The sequence below is a fragment of the Megalobrama amblycephala genome, linkage group LG20, assembly GCF_018812025.1.
Source record: "Megalobrama amblycephala isolate DHTTF-2021 linkage group LG20, ASM1881202v1, whole genome shotgun sequence".
Lineage (NCBI taxonomy): Eukaryota > Metazoa > Chordata > Actinopteri > Cypriniformes > Xenocyprididae > Megalobrama > Megalobrama amblycephala.
The window spans coordinates 13,801,049-13,820,827 of record NC_063063.1 but is presented as its reverse complement, the minus strand read 5'-3'; the positions used below and the strand labels follow the sequence as shown (position 1 = coordinate 13,820,827).

The following is a 19,779-nucleotide window of genomic DNA, read 5'->3' as shown; positions in this document are numbered from 1 at the left end:
TGTGGTATGATTTTAATTGCTGAAACTGTGACAGGTCAAAAACAAAAACTCAAACTCAAACTAAATGCATGAAGTCCACTCACATTTGGTCTTCCTCACTCTTAGGTGTGATGCACACTTTTTCTTTGTGGAGACACTAGGATTTTGCCATATAATCAAAACATTATTATAAATAAACATAAACAATATAAATTTAAATATTAAAATTTTATTGCATGAAAATGATTACATTTACACAAATCTGTACATATATTACAACTGGTGTCATTTCCGCCACAAGCAACAATATTGCTGCTATTAAGTTTTTTTTAAAGGATCATGCTTGTTTACAGTGTCTGTAAAAACAAAGAAAAATATTGAAATGTTTTTATTGTGTCAACCTGTAATTTTTTTCAAATATGCAAAAAGTCAATATTATGTGTAATGCAAAAAATATGTATATTTAATTGTATTTAAGTATGTATTTAGAATACATAAAATGCTAGTTATCAAATTAACCATGCACAGAAATTATTAAACAATACATAATGTGAGATGTGGTTAAATTGTTTATTACAATGAAAAAATATCAAAATGCTCCTGTTATGTCCACTATATTGGACATTGTTATTAGATAAATTAAATAATTTAGTGAGAGTGTGAAATAATGTTTTATTAAAGGAACAACTATCTTCGCAAACTGCAGTCTCTGTGCGGTTCATGCTCTTCAAAGGTCTTGGGTGTTTAATGCAGGAGGCTCATGACCTGTTGCTCTGCCGCTTACTCAGATGCTCAGCTTGTAATATGACTGCAAAAAATTCATGCATCAACACTGAGTAATGTTTTTATATGATATTAAGCATCACTTAATGTGATGAAAGGTTTGAAAACCTGCCTTGCATACAGTATCTCTAATATACTATATAAACATGTATCAGCACAAGGTTCATATTTCATATTCTATATTAATATTGCTCAAGGTATGCTGTACCACAGCTGGGTGGTGACAAGTTCAACACACACACGTGCCATTTTGTAGATAAATCAGTCAAAGTACCACCTGACTGAAAACTCAAAGCATGAAGTTCATGTGATACATGCCTTCATATTAGAGGAACACTGCACACTGTGAAAAAGTAACCTTTTTTTAAACATGTTTATATCTTTTTATGGAAATAAAGTCACTGATTAAAATATACTGTTTAAAAAAAAGAAGAAATGACAAAAAAATCACATGAATTAAGAACAAACTAAAATGGTAATGCAAAGCCACAGATCATTTCAAGTGGTCTCTTTACTGAAAAACTGTTTACAGCATTGCGTGTGGCTGCCAGACCTGAGGTCATTAAAGAGCAGGTAGAGGCTGTTACATGGTCCAGAAATTGTTGCTAGGTATTCAGGCAATGTGTTAAGTTACAGATCATCTTTTACAAGCATTTTAATAACACTCTGAGAATGAGGACAGATAAAAACACAAGAGGGAAGCTTCACATCACGTATCAAATATCCTACTGACATATGGTCTAAATACATCAACAAAATATTATATATAACGTAAATGTTGAAGTCTAATTTTTATCCGATTGGATTGATTCCCTTATCAATGAAAACTCAAAAAAAGAGAAACATCCTCTTATTTTCAACTGCTTTTTTTATCTGTAATTATCTTAATATGTAAAAATTTGTTTAAATTAAACAGAGTAACAAACAGACAGACATGGAAGGCACATCTGCAGTCCTCATGCCTTCATGCAGCAGGACTATGGCATGTTCATGCAGGTGAGCAGGTGAGTAAAGGTCTCTTTAGTGTCCTAAGTTATTATTGTAACCTGTAACCCTCTTTGTCGCCATCTCTGTTTGAAACCTGCAATTGCAGTTATTTGCAGTTATTATTATCTTTACCTGGGTTGTGCATCAGCACGGATGAATCTAATGTTTGCTGTCAGTAACCACATAGGTGTGGATACTGTACTTCAGAATCACAGATTCTACGTCTTGGGTGTATGACCAAAATAAGAATTTTCACCAAAAAATGTCATCTGAACAAGTAAGTAACATGTCTGCCACTTTTGTTCTGACCAACTGAGAAAAAAAAAAAGCATTACAATAAATTGCGCTGCCAATGGTGATTAAATCTAACGATTGCCTAGCTCGAATCATGTCAAATTATGCAAATGACTATTACTGGTATACTTGTTCTTAAATTGTTAATGTTAACAACATCAGACTATGTGTATTTAGTTTGTATTAGCTTTACCTGTAGATTTCAATTTCTGTAGCCACTCCGCAGTCCAAAATATTTTGCTTTTGACTACGGGTGAATATCCAGTTGTCACTGATGATAGTCATTTGGACATTTCTGGATTACAATCCACCATCAAAATGATATGTTTAATTATTGCAGCTGTTGTGAGAGAAGGCTATAAATGATCCGCAAACTGCAGCATCCTCAGCCATATAGCCTACTAGCTGGGACTCCATATTCATGTAAACAGACATGACATAATGACGCAATGACGCAAAGACGAATGGCTGCATGCTTGAATTTCCAGCGGAAACCCACAAGTATCGCTCTTATTAGAAAACATTATTACAAGCTTACCGTTGTGAATCGGGCTATAAGATAAGGAGATAGTTTTGAAAACAGGCTGGTAATGTACTTGCTCAAAAATAGATTTTGGATCATTTTTAACCAAAAAAAAAAAAAAAAAGTTACGGACTGCAGCTTTAATTGTCTACTGCCTGTAAACTGTTAGTGTCTGTTCAACAGAATGTGCAATAATTGTTTATGGTTTATTGAACAAGCATCAGAAACATTTTTTAAACCCTTTCTAATCAAGATCTGTGAAGCTTATTTAGATTTTCACAAAATTATCTTTTAAATACAGTATCCTGAAAAGAGGACTGAATTACAGTAAACCACATAAAGAGACCAGTATGCTTAGTGAAGATCAGGAGTCAAAGTTGAAGTTCATTCATTTGACAGAGAGTTTACTAAAGAAAAATTTCTCCACATTTCCAAAGGCTGTAGAAAATGAGTAAGAGGATCCAGCCTCAAACTAACTTAGGATACAGAAACGTCTCAGGTTACGTATGTAACCATGGTTTTCTGAGAACAGGGAACGAGACTCTGCGTTTGATCATGCTATGGAGAACCGTCACTCGTGACAGGTGTTCGAAATGCCAAGAATCACAACACTCCAATCCTATTGGCCGGCGACAGCCTATGACGTCACATGGCGCAAACCGTGGCGTATAAAGGGAGCGCCTGAGGAAGCAGTCAACACCTACTCGTCTTTGAGGGACTGTTCAGCAGGCAGCCCGAAGCATGGCAGAGCAACGCAGAGTCTCGTTCCCTGTTCTCAGGGAACCATGGTTACATCCGTAACCTGAGACGTTCCCTTTCGAAAGGGAACTCAACTCTGCGTTTAATCACGCTATGGGGAACGATATACCCACGCCGCCATGCTAAAGGAGAGTGCATGCCAAATGTCTGGACAAATGTCCGGCAGCAATCCGTGGAAAGTGATCCCTTAAAGGGAATGTGGCCAGGGGCCAGTTGCACCAGCTGTGCGCAAGTTACAACGTAGACTAGTTTTAACGTAAATGGGCACTAAGTTACAACTTACGCACTACTTTGTGTTGCACCATTAAACTTAGTTGAAGCGTAACTCTACGTATACACTAAATATTTACGGAAGCCTCCTATCAGGAGTAACGGTTGGAATAAAATAGCAGACTGACTGAACTGCATCGATAAGCTCTTGTTTTACCTGACAGACTTCATTCTTTACACATGATGCTGCTGACATTTACACTCTCTTACATTTTAAGAGAGAGAACATCATGTGAAAAGATTACTTTGTTAGACACTTCAACAGGAACCCGTTAAACAGCGCGCCGCTGTGTGCATCGGTCCTATCACTCCGTGTTGTGCATGTCAAATAAAATCAGTCATAAACAATAAATGTAATTTCTTATGTTTTTTTTGTTGTTGTTGTTGTTGTTTCAGTATTTATTTATTGACCCTTATTAATTTCGTTTCAAATAGTTTCTGAATGTTATTTACATATAAAAACATTTATGATTAAGGCTATTATATTTAATGGGAACTTATTTTTACTGTTAGCTACGTGAGGCAAAATAAGTCAGAATGAAGGATAAACTTAAATTCACGGAATTTCAACAACTTCTGCTCCTGTATTTGAAGGATCACTGAGGGTAAACGTCATATTATGCGACTACGCATTACTTTACGGAGACCTTACGAGCTACTAGCTATGTTCTGCCTTAAGAACAAATGGTGCAACCGAATAAAGTACAGAGTTAGTTACAAACTAGCTAGTAGTTACTAAGCCACTAGTGTGGACTTTACGTTCCAATTTAAGAAAGAACTTACGAACGGCTGGTGCAACCCTACCCAGGAAACCAAACGGAACCCCGGCCAGTCACTAGAGGGGAACAAAGTCACCCCCAAGGCCACCAAGGAGGCCGTACTAATCTAGCGAAAGCCAAACATAGTCTGGGCCAGCCCTGTTTGATACACAGAATCTCCAAAGCGCATTCTTCAAAGAAGAGAGCAGATAAGAGTGACTGCGAAAGAGCAGTAAGTGACTTAAACCCACGCGCAGAGATGGGCATCCTGGAGAGCGAAACTCAGCTGAGCGCTATAAACCCTCGTATTGAGGGGAGTATAATCCACTCGTCCTAGGATCTACTCAGCATCTGATTAAAGCTCTGAGGAGGCTGTGCGCTAGAAAAACCCTGGTACAGGGGAGCACAAACCAGCCTAGGGCTAGTCTGAACGGGAGACTTCATAGAAGTCTACAGCCAATGACCAGCTCAGGGAGCTAAGCATAATTACGCAGTCAACCCAAAGGGAAGTACAAAGCTCAGCCTAACAGACAGACCATACTGTAGGCACATAGTCATGGAGGCCGACCAGAAAGGGCCTACAACATAACTAAAGTTCTTACAAATCAACTAATATTACAACAAGAACCCAATTCATATGGTGGTATTCAGGATGGCCCATAAGGCCATTCGACTGAAAACATAGCATGCTGAGCACATGACCAACCAAGTAATTAGGTAGATGTGAGTGCCCACGAAACAGCCCGTCCAACACAATCCAACGAGCAGTGTACTCTGTAAAAGCACCTTTCTACTCTTTAAGCAAGAGGAGTACCATCAAGCTCTAAAGAAGGCCCCATGGGCCTATAACCTCAGCAGACATGTAGCATCAGCTCGTGGCAGTGTTATCAAGGTTCAGGCTAAACAGACCGACTACAAAGGAGGTCATCAGTCAGCCCGAGCCCTGGCCAGCCAGCGACACAAATCCCTTTTTACTGTTTTCAGTAAAATTGTCAGAGAAAACACTCAAAAAGGTACATGCCAGCATGCTCCCAAAGGAGGCCCTTGAAAGGAGGCCCTGGTGGGGCCTTCGACCTCCATGAACACATGGAATCAACCAGTGGTAGCTTCATGACTAAAACCAGCCAGCAGGCCAAGTATGAGAGAAAACCCTTGGGTAAGAGAAGCACACACTGCGCCGCAGAACTCTACGAGAGGAATGACCTAGGGCCTACTCATATAGAGGTGGGTGTGGCCGATGGCGGCATAAGTCATATGACACAACTCAACCATGGAATGAGTCTAGATATAACCAACCCAGCTGGGCCAACACAGAGGGTACAAAGGAGGCTACTTTTTTCAAAGGAGCCTACTACTTTTAGCACCATGTGGCGCCAGCCCATGGTCATAACAGGGCCCAAGCTCAAAGGGGACCAGCTCTAGACCCTACACGATAACTGTGGGTAACTAGCTACACAACCTGAGCTTAAGCCTACACATTCCAACAGTCAATGTACCCAGTACACATAAATATGCTATCACGGTCTAAGGAAGGCCTACAAGGCCTACCACCTCAAACAACGTGAGCATAAGCCTGAGGCAGTGCTAAAATACATGAGCAAACTCATGATCGTAAACCTACAGCGCCTGAAAAACAAGCTGTATTAAGAAAGAGGCTACAATAAAGAGCCAACAATCTAACAGCAAATACAAAACAGCTGCTGTGGTCATGATTGACTGGGAGCTAACAGAGATCATACTATTCTAACCAGAATAAGACTCTCTACACTCAACCTGAGTGTGCAATCCAACAGGTGATGCACTCAGTGAAACACAAACCCTAACTGGGGAGTACAACAAAACACCACGTTCATAGATAGAGGCTAATCACAGCCTGCTATCACAGAAACAGGCGTTAACCTGTAGCAGCACTAGAGTAAGCTCAGATATGTATGTAGGGCTAAAGCTTAGAACCTCAAAGCAAACGCAAATGCTTTGTAATACATGCCATCCAAACAGGATAAATGTTTCATAACACAGATCTGAGATCTGTAATGAACCCTAGAGAACGAAAGCTAAATATTTAGCATCGTAATCTCAAACTTGAATATAATTCAAGGGGCTCATGTGAAGACATTATAAGCATGACAAAAGTTCTAAAAACTGGGGCCTAGCATAGCACTGCATAACTCATCTTCTCGAAGATAAGGGCCTACCACCTGGGAAAACAGCACCAGGAAGGCTAAAATCAGCCTGTAACCTTAGCTGTTAACCTCAGCCATAGCACCTACATTTTCACATCGAAGGGGAAATGGGCATACGGCCTGCAACTTCCCTCAGGAGGAGGCCAGAACTAGGAACTATACAACCTCACAGAGATAGTAATAATAAGGGTGATGTAACAAACAAACACCTAAACCTAGCTCTAGCCTAGCCGCTAGCTAAGGGCCTACTGGGCCAAGCAAAGCTTGAGCTTCATTTTGAAGCCTTCAAATATGAGGAGAAAATGAAGCACTGCAAGCAAACAGTGTCAGGCAGCCAAAAAACCATCCTGCACACAAATAACTGAAGCGACGAGTGCTAACTCAAACCAAACTAAAGTATTAGCTGAGAAGCTACTCTAACATAGGAGGCTACAAAATAGCGTCCATAAAGCGGCCTGCATGTTTTGAAAACTAGCCAACCTAATGCTACAGTTATTTTGCCCAAAAGAACCCCTTCTAACCGTACTGACTACATGCTCAGGAAAGCTATACAGGAAAAACAAGGTCTACACTTTTTATAAACATAAAAATATAGACCCTGCTTACCTTCCTGCGGCTCATAGCACAAAGATTTTCCCTCATTATTTTAATGCATGAAGAAGGATGAAATCAAAAGTTCTTTTAAGCCTAAAAGCACTTTCACTATCAAGCCAGAAGGCAGGCCTATAGAAAAAATATTATCAAAAGGCCAGCCGACAGCCTAACTGTAAAAGAAGTACCTGAGCAAGTAGAAAGATCTCAAACTCAGGAGGCAGAGGAAGAAGGGGCGAGGGCAAATGCAATGTTGCCCCCGCAATGAAGAGGGAATCGATCACAGATGCTATGGTGTACGTGATCATTCACCTCCTCAAACCTGCTTCTTCCTCCTCGAGTCCAGCCGTCTCTGCACCTGCTCTGAAAAGAGGAGGTGCCTGAGCGGCCATACTGGACCTCTGGCCCTGTCTCAGAGCCTCAGCTCAAGATGGGCCAGCCTCCTGATAAACTACATGCTCAGAAAAACTATACAGGAAAACTTTTATTTTTAAAATAGACCCATCTCATATTCCTGTGGCTAAAAGGCCGAAGATCCTAATACTCTTTTTTTACATGAAAAAGGATAGAATCTATGGTTCTTTTAAGCCTAAAAGATCCTCTCATTATCAAACCGAAAAAGTGGGCCAAAATAAAATTACTATGGGCCCAGCCATCAGTCTGATCATAAGAAGTATCTGAGCATGATATAATATATTATATATACATACTATATATGTATATATTCACACACACATACACACACACACACACATATATATATATATATATATATATATATATATATATATATATATATATATATATATATATATATAATATAAATGGGAGGTGAAAGAAGAATAGGAGAGGGTAGATTTAAATCGCCATTTAAATCGCCCTTTAAATAGCTGGGGGATCAATTACAAACGCAACGGTGTTTACAATCGATCATCCATTACTCTCGCTTCTTCCTCCTCCCGTCTGTCTGGCTCAGATCCAAATCTGAACGACCAGGGGGTTTTCCATGCCCTCCCGATCTCAAACGCGGAGATCAGGAGAGAATGGAAAGTCAATGGGAGCTGCAACATTCATTCACGGACAGAAAGGAACTGTTCGTCGAGCCGTCCGCACGCGGCCCCTTTCTTAACGCGCTCTCACTGCAGCTGCAGCCCGCCGAAAGGCGCGTCCCAAAAACACAGCAGCTCTACATACCCAGCTGCCAGAGGAGCGCTCACTATCGGACGCGGTGATGTCAAACACGGACGTGACCGTCATCCAACAACACATCCTCGTCAGCCCCGGGGAAGCCGAGAGAGAACATAATTCTCTCAGACATCCCAACGAGCTCACCTGCGAGCCCTATGATTGCAGCCGGCGTATTGCCTCAGCACACACAGGGCTAGAATCACCAGGCACAGATGCAGACACCTTCTCCCTCGGGAAGAGTGTCAAACGAGAACGGAGCGTCCCGATAGGAGAGACGCTCACGGTGAACAATAGACAAACACACACAGACGGCGCCCTCAAGCACCGTCTATGCGTTCGCTCCTCTCCAGAAAAACGCCAGAAACGTGTAAATCAAGTATCAAACCCCTGGGACACAGATGAACACATTCTCCTGAATGTTTGCAGACATAAATTCCCTACCGGAGTTTGTGAAACTTCTACACATAGTCGTAGTTTAATATATAGTGACCAATGGTGCTATAAACTCTAAAAGGATTTAACGTTACACATACTAAGTATGCATATGCCTGGATACATGTAGTACGTTATGGACCTTATGACTTTACACACAGTTGTCTTTAACATGTCTTATACAGCTATCAAGAGAACAGCAGAATGAAATAAATAAGAATAAAGTAAACTTACAGTTCTCTTTGTACAAAATATAACTCTTGATTAATGTGGTTGTATGATAAAATTAAATTAATTTCAAACACGTACATATTTATTCTCTGGAAGCTGTGCTAAATGAGTAAACACTGTTACTTCATTCCTGACATGGGTCAGACCCTCAGTCACCTCTCAGATACCAAATACAGACATTGCCTGTAACAGAAATACCATAATAGATACACTGCTTAGAAGAAAACCATGATTTACAATTCATTAAATATTATAAGAAGAGGGGTTGTAAATCCACACCCTTCCGGACATACTTTTTTTTATTTGACCTGATGTTCTGAGAGATGCAATGCACTTATTAAGACTTAAACATTGCAAAAAGATGCATTTTTAAGTAATCCTTGCAATAAAATATAATTGATAAAATACATAAAATACAGTGGAGGCAGATGCTTGGACTCCAGACCCCTTTTAAAGTCAGCATGAAACGAAAGTTGCAATAGTCTTTTTTTTTTTCTTTTTTTTTTTTACATGATGTGCACAGATAAATCATATATATATATATATATATATATATATATATATATATATATATATATATATATATATATATATATATATATATAAACTGCAATATTTCATAAAAAAAGAAGAATTGTCTATTTTTATTTCATGGTGATTTTTATGATACAGATGAAGGTTTAAGTAGAGGTGAGAAACAATTCAATTTTACAATTCTGTTCAATTCGATTTAAAGATTTAAAATTGATGTGTGCAAATTCAAATACATAGATTTAATTCACAATAATGTTTAATGTTTTGATTGTGTATTTAAAAAAATATTTAGAGGATTATTTAATTAACAACCACCTAAATACACTGTACACTAAGTTTTGACAGGCTTTGTCAGGCTAGTGTATATATATATATTCTGAAAACAAATCCATTGCAGTTTTAGTGAACTTTGACAGCCCTAAAAACTAAATACATTATAAAAAATAAATTTTCTGAATATCACATAGATTGTCTGTATGTCTTGATACAGTGCACTTTAGTGCAAGTTTAAATGAATACATAAGACACCTGTGTCCTTATGTTGCATTTAAATACACAACAATGACAATATTTTGTCTTTTCTTCAGTGCTGATGATACAAACAAATATTGGTATTATGGCGGGATCTCTCTGTCTAACACCAGTGAAATATTCAGCTTGTTAAAAGATGCCATATGTAGTCTCCCACAGTGCTTAAGAAAGCTTTGAAAATGGCACTCAATTAGACATGGTACAATGTCACTAATATTCATTTTAACAGATACATTCTTTACATCCTGACTGCATCATTTCCCAGGTTTATAGACCCTGGACATGTGGAGAACTAGTAAAATCACAGCTGTCATGCAAGTCAACCATACTTGACTCATTACTCTAAGTGATTTATGGGCAGCTCCATTAAAAATAGTCACAGGGTGTGACAATTTTACCTGCTCTTGTAACAGAAGTAATGTAAGTGATGAAACCCAAGAAGAAAAAAGCTTCATAAACGAAGACAACTCCTCTAATATATGAGACAGTCAAAGCTGATTAAGATGTTATATGTCTCCATATAACTTCATAAACATTTCCTGTCATCTTTGTGTGTAATGTGGAGTAGTGTTCTGTGACTTCAGCTCCGCGGACAGCTGTAAGTCATCTTTGGATAGACAAGGGGCGCTATGGCGGCACCTCAAGTTCCCCTCAGTTTTTATTTCCATTCCGTCCAGTGTCGGCATTTGACTTCTGAAAATGGTGGTTTTTCACCCTCAGCACCCCCCCATCCCCCCCCCCCCCCCATCAAAGTGACATGGGACACCTCAGATGTGGGAGTCACTGAACAGCAGGACCATAACCTCCTCCAACTGTCGCCACTACATATATAAGTGATGCTTGACTCAGATGCTTTAGTTTTGACACAAGGATTTTTCAATTAAAGTCATGGGAATTCTACAGGTCGATGAGCTGGTAGGCACTTCTAAATGTCTGTTAAAAAAACATTGTTTTTTTGTGTTCTGCAGAAAAAAGAAAGTAATACAGGTTTGGAATAACATGAGGGTGGATAAATAATGACAGCCTTTTCATTTTGGTTTAAGTGCAATTTCATTGGTTATCATATTATAGGTTATCTATTTTTATGCTATTATTATTATTTTAGGTTACAGACATCACAAGTGGAAACAAAGAGCAGGACCATCCTGTGTCACAGAAATATCCTTCTGAACAATGCAAGACTGTTGACCATCATCTGAAAACCCATAATAATCTTCAGTGTGACAGTGAACATGGTTTTAATGTAAGATATAGATTTGTGAAACATGCATTTGCATACATAAGCAAGCATATTTGATTAGAAATGTATTTTCTTTGGCATATTGAAATGATTTTGCAGACTGACAACAGCACAAATGACCTCCAGGAGATTCTAGAAGTTAGTCAGAAGACAAAAAGAAGCACATCAGTCTACAAAATAGAGCCTGAACAAGAGATAGTGGTAAACAATGGTCATTGTGCTTCAAAATAATCATTATTAATAAGAGATTTCAATCCCTGGAGTAATCATATTTCATATTCTCACAGAATGATTTTGTTGATGAGGATGACTTCCTGAAGGCAGCGCTGGATAACAAATTGACAATGATCAAGAGTTACCTCGCCAGAGGTGCGGACCCAGATGCATGTGATAATGTGAGTGTTTACGCAACACACTGAATAAAAGTCAATTGGGAGCACTAAAGGACTAAAACACAAAATACTATTTTTTCCCTAGTTCAACCGTACAGCTCTACACAGAGCTTGCTCACAAGGAAACTTGGAGATTGTGAATGCCCTGCTAGAGGCTGGTGCTTCAATTGAAAATAAGGACAAGGTATACTGAATAATGTTTACACATTAGTGCTTGATAAAAGTGTGCAAGATAAAGACAAGAAAAATGTTTTTATAATACTGCTTAAAATCCATGCCAAGTTCTTAGAAAAATGTCAGTTTCATATGGTTTTGAAAAACTTTTATACAATTTTTTAATTAATTCATATTTTTTTTAGCCTCATTGATCTTTATATCATAGGGGTCAGGGTTGCACCAAATTTATTCAAAATGTTCAAAAATGTAAATTTTAACAAAACTGACACTGATTATATAAATTATTTTATACATTTTACTCATAAATTACCATGTTCATTAGGTGTCTTAATAATTGCATTATTTTACTAAATATTTTAAAAATGAGCAGCATGTCATTCCTCCATAGTACATCTATTCAATTGATTCTAATTTAGATAATACTATGGAACTTACTGTACTCTCATGGTTGTGTTTAACAAGCTTCAAGCAACTGAAGTTCACTGGGCTTGTCGTGGCGGCAGTTTGCCTGTGCTGGAAGCACTACTTAATCATGGGGCAAAACTGGATTCCAGAGACAAGGTAGAAGCAGTTATTTGACTGCAAATATGTTTTAATAATAGCTGGTGTGGTTTGAAATGTCTTTTTCAGTCACACTTGTCCTTAGCTTCGCAGCACTCCCCTTCATGTGGCAGTCAGGACAGGACACTATGAATGTGCTGAACATCTCATACACTGCGGCGCAGACGTCAATGCAAAAGACATAGTAAGAAATGTGACTTTGAGTCAGTAAATAGTTGAATTAACATTTTAATGGTCACTTTAAATGTCATTCTGTAACAGGAGGGTGACACACCAATGCATGATGCTGTCAGACTAAATCGCTTCAAACTTATCCAGCTTCTTCTGATGCACGGAGGAGACTTAAAACTCAAGAATTGTGTAAGAATTCTTAATGTTTAGCCTATATACCATTACCCCGTTGCTGATGTATTAGGATGTTGTTACTGATAAATGCTAATATAAGGTGTAGTCAATCAATTCACAGCTGTCATGCCTAAATGTATTCACTGTGATACTTATTTAAGCTGTGTGCAGTGCCATCTTCTGGTAATTATGAAAACTTATTCCTTTTGCTAGTGGGTAAAAGGACTTTTTTTACACTACATTTTGTTTTCACTATTGTTTGGTCACACTTTCTGTTGCTTTGTCTTCTCCAGGAGGGAAAGTCACCAATGGACAGTGTTTGTGAGTGGCAGAACGGAGCTAAAACAATCTTTGACAACTTTAAGGATGGCAATAAATAGAAGCACATCTTGACCACAGCTACACTTTGGGCATAATATGCTAAAAACCTGCATTTTTAGAGATTGCCTGCATATTAGAATCTGATCTAAGAAAGGTATATTATTGAGCTCAGCATGACATTACGGTTTCTCAAAAGGAAAGGTTATGTGAAAGCTTTATAAGAATTTTGGAAAATGAAGCACAGCAACTTTTTATTAAAGTATAGACAAGGCAGAAAGGAATGAGAAACTTGGAAAATTGAATATAATATAATACTTCCTTTTTTCACATGGAAATGCATTGCCTGAAATAGCTCTGTAACTAAGATTACATTTGGCTTCATGTAAAGTTTCGATTGATTATTTCTGAATGTACTTTGTAAGACATGAATTTTGTATTTAGCTTTATTTTGTTATTTTGCATGCAATCATTCCAAAGATTGAAGAAATAAATGTCTCTCCCCTCCCCCCCATATAATAGCTACACTAGTTCAATTTTGGCCTTTTTAGATGCTGGAGTTTCCTCTTCTGGTTTCTCAGAAGTTTGTGGTTTCTTCATGGTGTGAATAACACCAAATGCAGTAGCTCTCGTCTCTGTTATAAAGAAACAAGAAAATCACCTATAAACATTCATATAACATTTTAAACAAATGTAATATCAAAAAGAAAGACTGAAATATCTATAAAACCTCTTTCATGCCCACCAGTGTAAATGCATATTCAGCAATCGACAAGCAAACTAAGTGTGTTCACACTTGTCATGTTTGGTTCGATTGAAATGAACCCTGGTGCGATTGCTCTGTTAGCGCGGTTCATTTAAACATGCGTGAACGCTGCCATCCGAACCCTGGTGCGCACCAAACAAGCGGTCCGAGACCGCTGAAAAGATGGGATAGTGACAGAATCCTCACGCATATAGTTTTTTGTCATCTAAATGTTTTTTTTTTTTTTGGTTCAGACCAAACGAACCACACTACAAGTGTGAACACACCTTACCTGGAAACAGGACCTATGTGGTATAGATTTATGCCTATACTGGAGAAATGAGAAATAGTGTGGCTCTTTCCAATCAATTTACCTCCATGAAGCAAGACAGATCGACAGTTAGTAGAAACGGCAGCTTTGGCGTCTCCCTCAGACAGACTAAACACAAGCCCCCTAAAAATCTCAATGAAGGAACATACCAACATGCATAAAGTGCCTTAAAAGTACCATGACATATTCAGACAACTTATTCATATACTAATTTAAAAAGGATACAAATTGGCAATGTCATATGGGCCCCTCAACTCAAGAGGCTAAGGAAAAGAAAAACAACAGATGGCAACGTCACATTAACCATACAATATAGTAGCATAGAAATTGTATAATAATTTGCAAAAGACTTTTTACCCTTTCCGCTCCACTGGACACTATGATATTCTGTAGGGGGAAAATGCAATTTCTGAATCATTGTAACATTTTATGGGCATTTGTGTGTAAAAGGGGAAAAAAACCATACTTTTCCTTTGCAGACTTCCATGAGGACGAACGCATTGGAAATGGTGTATCTTCTCATAATGAAGTCTCTGATGGCTGCTGCATAACAGATCTCAAAGAAAACCCCCCTGTCAATAGCCTGAAGTGACAAACAATATAAAGATTAAAAAAAATTCAAGGGATAGTTCACACAAAAATAACAATTCTCATGTTCTTTCAAACCCAAATTAAAAGGTTCAATTTTAAACTGCCACTATTATGGATTTTTCCTATTATGGATGAAAATTACCTTTCATGCAGTGTGTAATGTAGCTGTATGTGAATGTAAACAGTCTGAAAAGTTGTAAAGCTGAAAGTGCATCATAGATAAAATGTCTCAAAAGAAAGAGTCGACTCTGAACCGCTTAAAGGATTAGTTCACTTCTGAATGAAAATTTCCTGATAATTTACTAACCCCCATGTCATCCAAGATGTCCATGTCTTTCTTTCTTCAGTGGAAAAGAAATTAAGGTTTTTGATGAAAACACTCCAGGATTATTCTCCTTATAGTGGACTCAATGGACTCCACAGTTGAAGGTCAAAATTACAGTTTCAGTGCAGCTTCAAAGGGCTTTAAACGATACCAGACGAGGAATAAGGGTCTTATCTAGCGAAATGGTCATTTTCTGAAAAATTACACAAATGATTGCCTTGCGAGTGCTTCCGTCTTCTTCAAAAAGCTTACGCAGTATGTCCTACGCCTTCTCTATTCAACTTATGGAACGAATGGGGCGGCAGTTCCGTTTTTTCCGTAAGTATTAAAATAGGGAAGGCATAGGACATACAGCGTAAGCTTTTGGAAGAATTTTATTTCAAAGTGGACTAATCCTTTAAACGAGTTGTTTGTAATTCGAATCCCATTTCCGTGAAGTTCACACATCACAAGTTAAAGGATTAGTCCACTTTTAAATAAACTTTTCCTGATAATTTACTCACCCCCATGTCATCCAAGATGTCCATGTCTTTCTTTCTTCAGTCGAAAATAAGAGTTTTTGATGAAAACATTCCAGGATTATTCTCCTTATAGTGGACTTCAATGGGCACCAAACAGTTGAAGGTCAAAATTAGTTTCACTGCAGCTTCAAATTGTTCAACACGATCCCAGATGAGAAATAAGAGTCTTATGTAGTGAAACCATTGCTCATTTTCTGAAAAAAAAAAAGGAAAATTTCTTTAAAATTTGAAAAGTTTTAACAATAAATGCTCATCTTGAACTAGCTCTCTTCTTCTTCTCTATTAGAATTCCAGCAGTGTAGACACTGCTAAGCGTATTACTGCCCTCCACAGGCCAAAGTTTGAACTAATTTTTATATGCAATATGCTAGTTCAATAGTATATAACAAGTAGTTCAAACTTTGACCTGTGGAGGGCAGTAATACACTTAGCAGTGTCTACACTGCTGGAATTCTAATAGAGGAGAAGAAGAAGAAGAGAGCTAGTTCAAGATGAGCTTATGGTTAAAACTTACATAATTTTCAGTTTTTTTCAGAAAATGAGCGATGGTTTCACTAGATAAGACCATTATTTCTCATCTAGGATCGTGTTGAACAATTTGAAGCTGCAGTGAAACTAATTATGACCTTCAACTGTTTGGTGCCCATTTAAGTCTACAATAAGGAGAATAATCCTGGAATGTTTTCATCAAAAACTTTAATTCCTTTTCGACTGAAGAAAGAAAGACATGAACATCTTGGATGACATGGGGGTGAGTAAATTATCAGGAAAAGTTTATTTAAAAGTGGACTAATCCTTTAATACATTTGCACAATGCCTGCCTGCATTCTGCATGAACTTGAATCCCTCTTAAACGCTGTAGCTCATTATTGTGGATAACATGTCAACAAGATGCTGTGAAAATTGTGCTGCGAAAGGAAATTTGGTTTTTCACTTCCAAAAGGATGAGGCTGTGAAGAATCAGTGGTTAAAAATGGGAGAGTACCTGCTCTATTTGGACCAACTTGTTCCTCAGAATCACAACCTGTAAGTGTGATTAATTATTGATGTATTTTATACCGAGTGTTCAAAATACATAGTTGTGTGTTTTGGCTATATTGTGTATGTCTCCGGCTTTCTCACGTTATTACTGTCTTAACGAAATACTTCTGTTAATCAACTGTGGGCCCACAATTACCTAAAATTGTGTTTATTAATGCAGATGGTCTGTCATTCTTACTACTTTGAGTAATGATAAAAGATGGAGCAAGATTTGTTTGACAAACTTTAAATGTTACATCAGTCATTCACGTTAGTGCTAACTTATGCACTATGTTATTGATACTGTTAATACAGTTCTCGCATGTGCACCGCAATAAACTGGAAATATACACATCGGTTTGTTGATGGACATACACTTGTTAATGTTGATGGTGAGCAATTACAATACAGGAATTACAGAGCAACATCTCATGATGAACGTCAAACTGAGTAGCGTATCACTGCGAAACATCCTGCTCAAGTCGTCTTTGCGATGGAGGTTTGGGTTGAATAACTAGTTCTTCCAATATTTCATTATCTGAGTCGTGTCGGATTGATATGGTAAAATCGTTACTGTCTGTACAAACGCTGAGCTTAAAGGGTTAGTTCACCCAAAATGAAAATTCTGTCATTTATTACTTACCCTCATGCCGTTCCACACCCGTAAGACCTTCGTTAATCTTCGGAACACAAATTAAGATATTTTAGTTGAAATCCGATGGCTCTGTGAGGCCTCCATAGGGAGCAATGACACTTCCTCTCTCAAGATCCATAAAGGTACTAAAAACATATTTAAATCGGTTCATGCGAGTACAGTGGTTCAATATTAATATTATAAAGCGACGAGAATATTTTTGGAGCGCCAAAAAAACGAAATAACGACTTATTTAGTGATGGCCGATTTCAAAACAATGCTTCAGGAAGCATCGGAGCACAAATAAATCAGTGTGTCGAATCATGATTCAGATCGCATGTCAAACTGCCAACGGCTGAAATCACGTGACTTTGGCGCTCCGAACAGCAGATTCGATACACTGACTCATTGTGCTCCAATGCTTCCTGAAGCATTGTTTTGAAATTGGCCATCACTAAAGTCGTTATTTTTTTTTTTTTTTGGCGCTCCAAAAATATTCTCGTCGCTTTATAATATTAATATTGAACAACTGTACTTACATTAACCGATTTAAATATGTTTTTAGTACCTTTATGGATCTTGAGAGAGGAAGTGTCATTGCTCCCTATGGAGGCCTCACGGAGCCATCAGATTTCAACTAAAATATCTTAATTTGTGTTACGAAGATTAATGAAGGTCTTACGGGTGTGGAACGGCATGAGGGTGAGTAATAAATGACAATTTTCATTTTTGGGTGAACTAACCCTTTAAGGAAGTTCCGGAGCTGTAAATGGTAGACCAATCACAAGAGACTGGGCCATCTGGCCAATCAGAGCAGAGCAGGCTCGCGGAAAGGAGAGATTTAGAGAGACTTATTCATCCGACGAGTCGTTTGAGAATCATTGAAAAATGTGGTGATGTGCAATGTATATTATGAGAAAATTAAAGTGTTTTTTGACCTTTGATGCATGTAAACACGCTGTAGGAGACCTCCTAAACAGAATTAGGAACCTTTCAAATAGCATAATCTGAGGATTTTAAAGATATAATTAAAGTATAAGAAAACTGGGCCGAAAAGTCTCGAAAAGAATGCAAAAATACCATTACAGAGAAAGTATTATAAAAGTGGACCATACAACTCGACATGAGGTGAGTAAATTTATTTTAATTTTGGTGTGAATTGAAATATGTCCTCATATTCACATTGTAGTAATTTTGGCTATTTTATTACCAAAATCTACTTTCAAATAAATGCCTCAGTGCTGCTTGAAATCACATGGTAGGTATGGAAAGAACATGCTATACACTCACCCCATTAACTGGAGCCCTTTTAAAATGGAAAGGCTGTTTTTCAGTCATTGCAATGCAGATAATGTCGACATCAAAAGTCATGCAGGCTGCCTGGCTCAGATGAGGGAAAACATATAGACACTTTAATAACACAACTGTTGGTTGTCATCAGAAATGTAATGAAAATAACTAAAACTGATTGGCCTAAACTGAAGCTAATCCAGAATTGCAATTTCACTTACATGAAAGACTTTCTCTGTCTTGGGGTACACCGCCACAAGGTCAAAGTTTTTGTATTCATTAGTTGGTCTCTGAGAATAACAACAAGAGGATAAAAATGTCACTATATAAATAAAACTGTAACAAAAATGTTCTTATAGTTACCTCATTATATACTCACAAAATGAAATGCATCAGAGGCCACGATGGTCAATCGATTCAGTACTCTGATGGGTGAAGATTTTCCCTATGAACAACAACAAAAAAAAGCAGAGACTATTCATTAAAGAATATTCATCATGGGCAATTATGCTCTGGAAACATGCTATAAGTAATTTACCTGTACTATTGGGAATTTATCAAATATGTCTGACACACTCTGTGGCTTAGGAATTTCCTGTAATACAAGAAAATAAGAGCATCATCACATGAAGTCTCTCAAAGTGTACAGATGAGTTTAACTTCTTTATATCATACCGGTTTCTTCTGTTGTGGTTCAACTACATAGTTTATTGCAACTGTTGAGTAGCCAACTGTAATATAAAAAATAAAAGTTTATAACAGAATTAAGGATTTCTCTACAGCAGATCTTAACATTAGGTAGTACAAGTACAGCAAGTACAGCAGATCTTAACATTAGGATAAGATTAAGCCTTCATAATCAAAATTAATTATTATTGAATAGCTTATGAATAATTGAACAAATAGATAAACTACTGATATTAAAAAAAAAAACATTGCAGTGAATATAACTACTATTACTGATACTTACGGTGAGCAGCTGTCTCTATGATGCTTTTGAGTCTGTTCTTATCATTACAGCTGATGATGTTTAAATCCATAAACACAGACATCTTTCTTCCACGGACACCGATCCGCAAAGGTTTTACAAGCGCAAATTTATAGAGTTTACTTCTTATCACATAAATCTAAACCAACTCAACTAACGTACTGAGCCACATGCACAAACACACTCGACTACACGCTGAAGTAGCGTGAACAGAAGAGTGGACCACGTGAGTCAATGGAGCTTTATGGGCTGTGTAGT

At 37.7% G+C, this 19,779-nt stretch overlaps 2 protein-coding genes across 2 annotated transcripts; one reads left to right on the top strand and one right to left on the bottom strand.

Annotated features, from left to right (window-relative positions):
• The first annotated feature begins 10,882 nt into the window (after positions 1-10,882).
• ankrd1b (ankyrin repeat domain 1b (cardiac muscle)) lies at positions 10,883-13,601 on the top strand. The gene is made up of 9 exons (XM_048170593.1): positions 10,883-10,958; positions 11,149-11,286; positions 11,383-11,484; positions 11,571-11,678; positions 11,761-11,859; positions 12,315-12,413; positions 12,499-12,597; positions 12,675-12,773; positions 13,052-13,601. Exons 1-9 carry the CDS (start codon positions 10,932-10,934, stop codon positions 13,136-13,138), a joined length of 858 nt encoding a protein of 285 aa, XP_048026550.1. The 5' UTR covers positions 10,883-10,931; the 3' UTR covers positions 13,139-13,601.
• rpp30 (ribonuclease P/MRP 30 subunit) lies at positions 13,509-19,746 on the bottom strand. Its single transcript, XM_048170594.1, has 11 exons — positions 19,504-19,746; positions 19,209-19,264; positions 19,072-19,128; positions 18,913-18,978; positions 18,755-18,823; positions 18,534-18,623; positions 14,619-14,735; positions 14,510-14,539; positions 14,378-14,415; positions 14,196-14,275; positions 13,509-13,711 (listed from the first exon to the last, which is right to left on the bottom strand). The coding sequence occupies exons 1-11, from the start codon at positions 19,583-19,585 to the stop codon at positions 13,599-13,601; spliced, it is 798 nt and encodes a 265-aa protein (XP_048026551.1). The 5' UTR covers positions 19,586-19,746; the 3' UTR covers positions 13,509-13,598.
• Between the last annotated feature and the right edge of the window lie 33 nt (positions 19,747-19,779).

Excerpts from the sequence above, each read along its gene's own strand:
- rpp30 (XM_048170594.1), bottom strand. The coding sequence starts at position 19,585 with ATGTCTGTGTTTATGGATTTAAACATCATCAGCTGTAATGATAAGAAC. Across the intron at positions 18,624-18,754 it reads AGACAGAGAAAGTCTTTCAT|GCAGCCTGCATGACTTTTGA; the intron begins GTAAGTGAAATT and ends CATCTGAGCCAG. Across the intron at positions 14,276-14,377 it reads CCATATGACATTGCCAATTT|GGGGCTTGTGTTTAGTCTGT; the intron begins GTATCCTTTTTA and ends TGAGATTTTTAG.
- ankrd1b (XM_048170593.1), top strand. The coding sequence starts at position 10,932 with ATGGGAATTCTACAGGTCGATGAGCTG. Across the intron at positions 10,959-11,148 it reads TTCTACAGGTCGATGAGCTG|GTTACAGACATCACAAGTGG; the intron begins GTAGGCACTTCT and ends TTATTATTTTAG. Across the intron at positions 11,485-11,570 it reads AGCCTGAACAAGAGATAGTG|AATGATTTTGTTGATGAGGA; the intron begins GTAAACAATGGT and ends ATATTCTCACAG.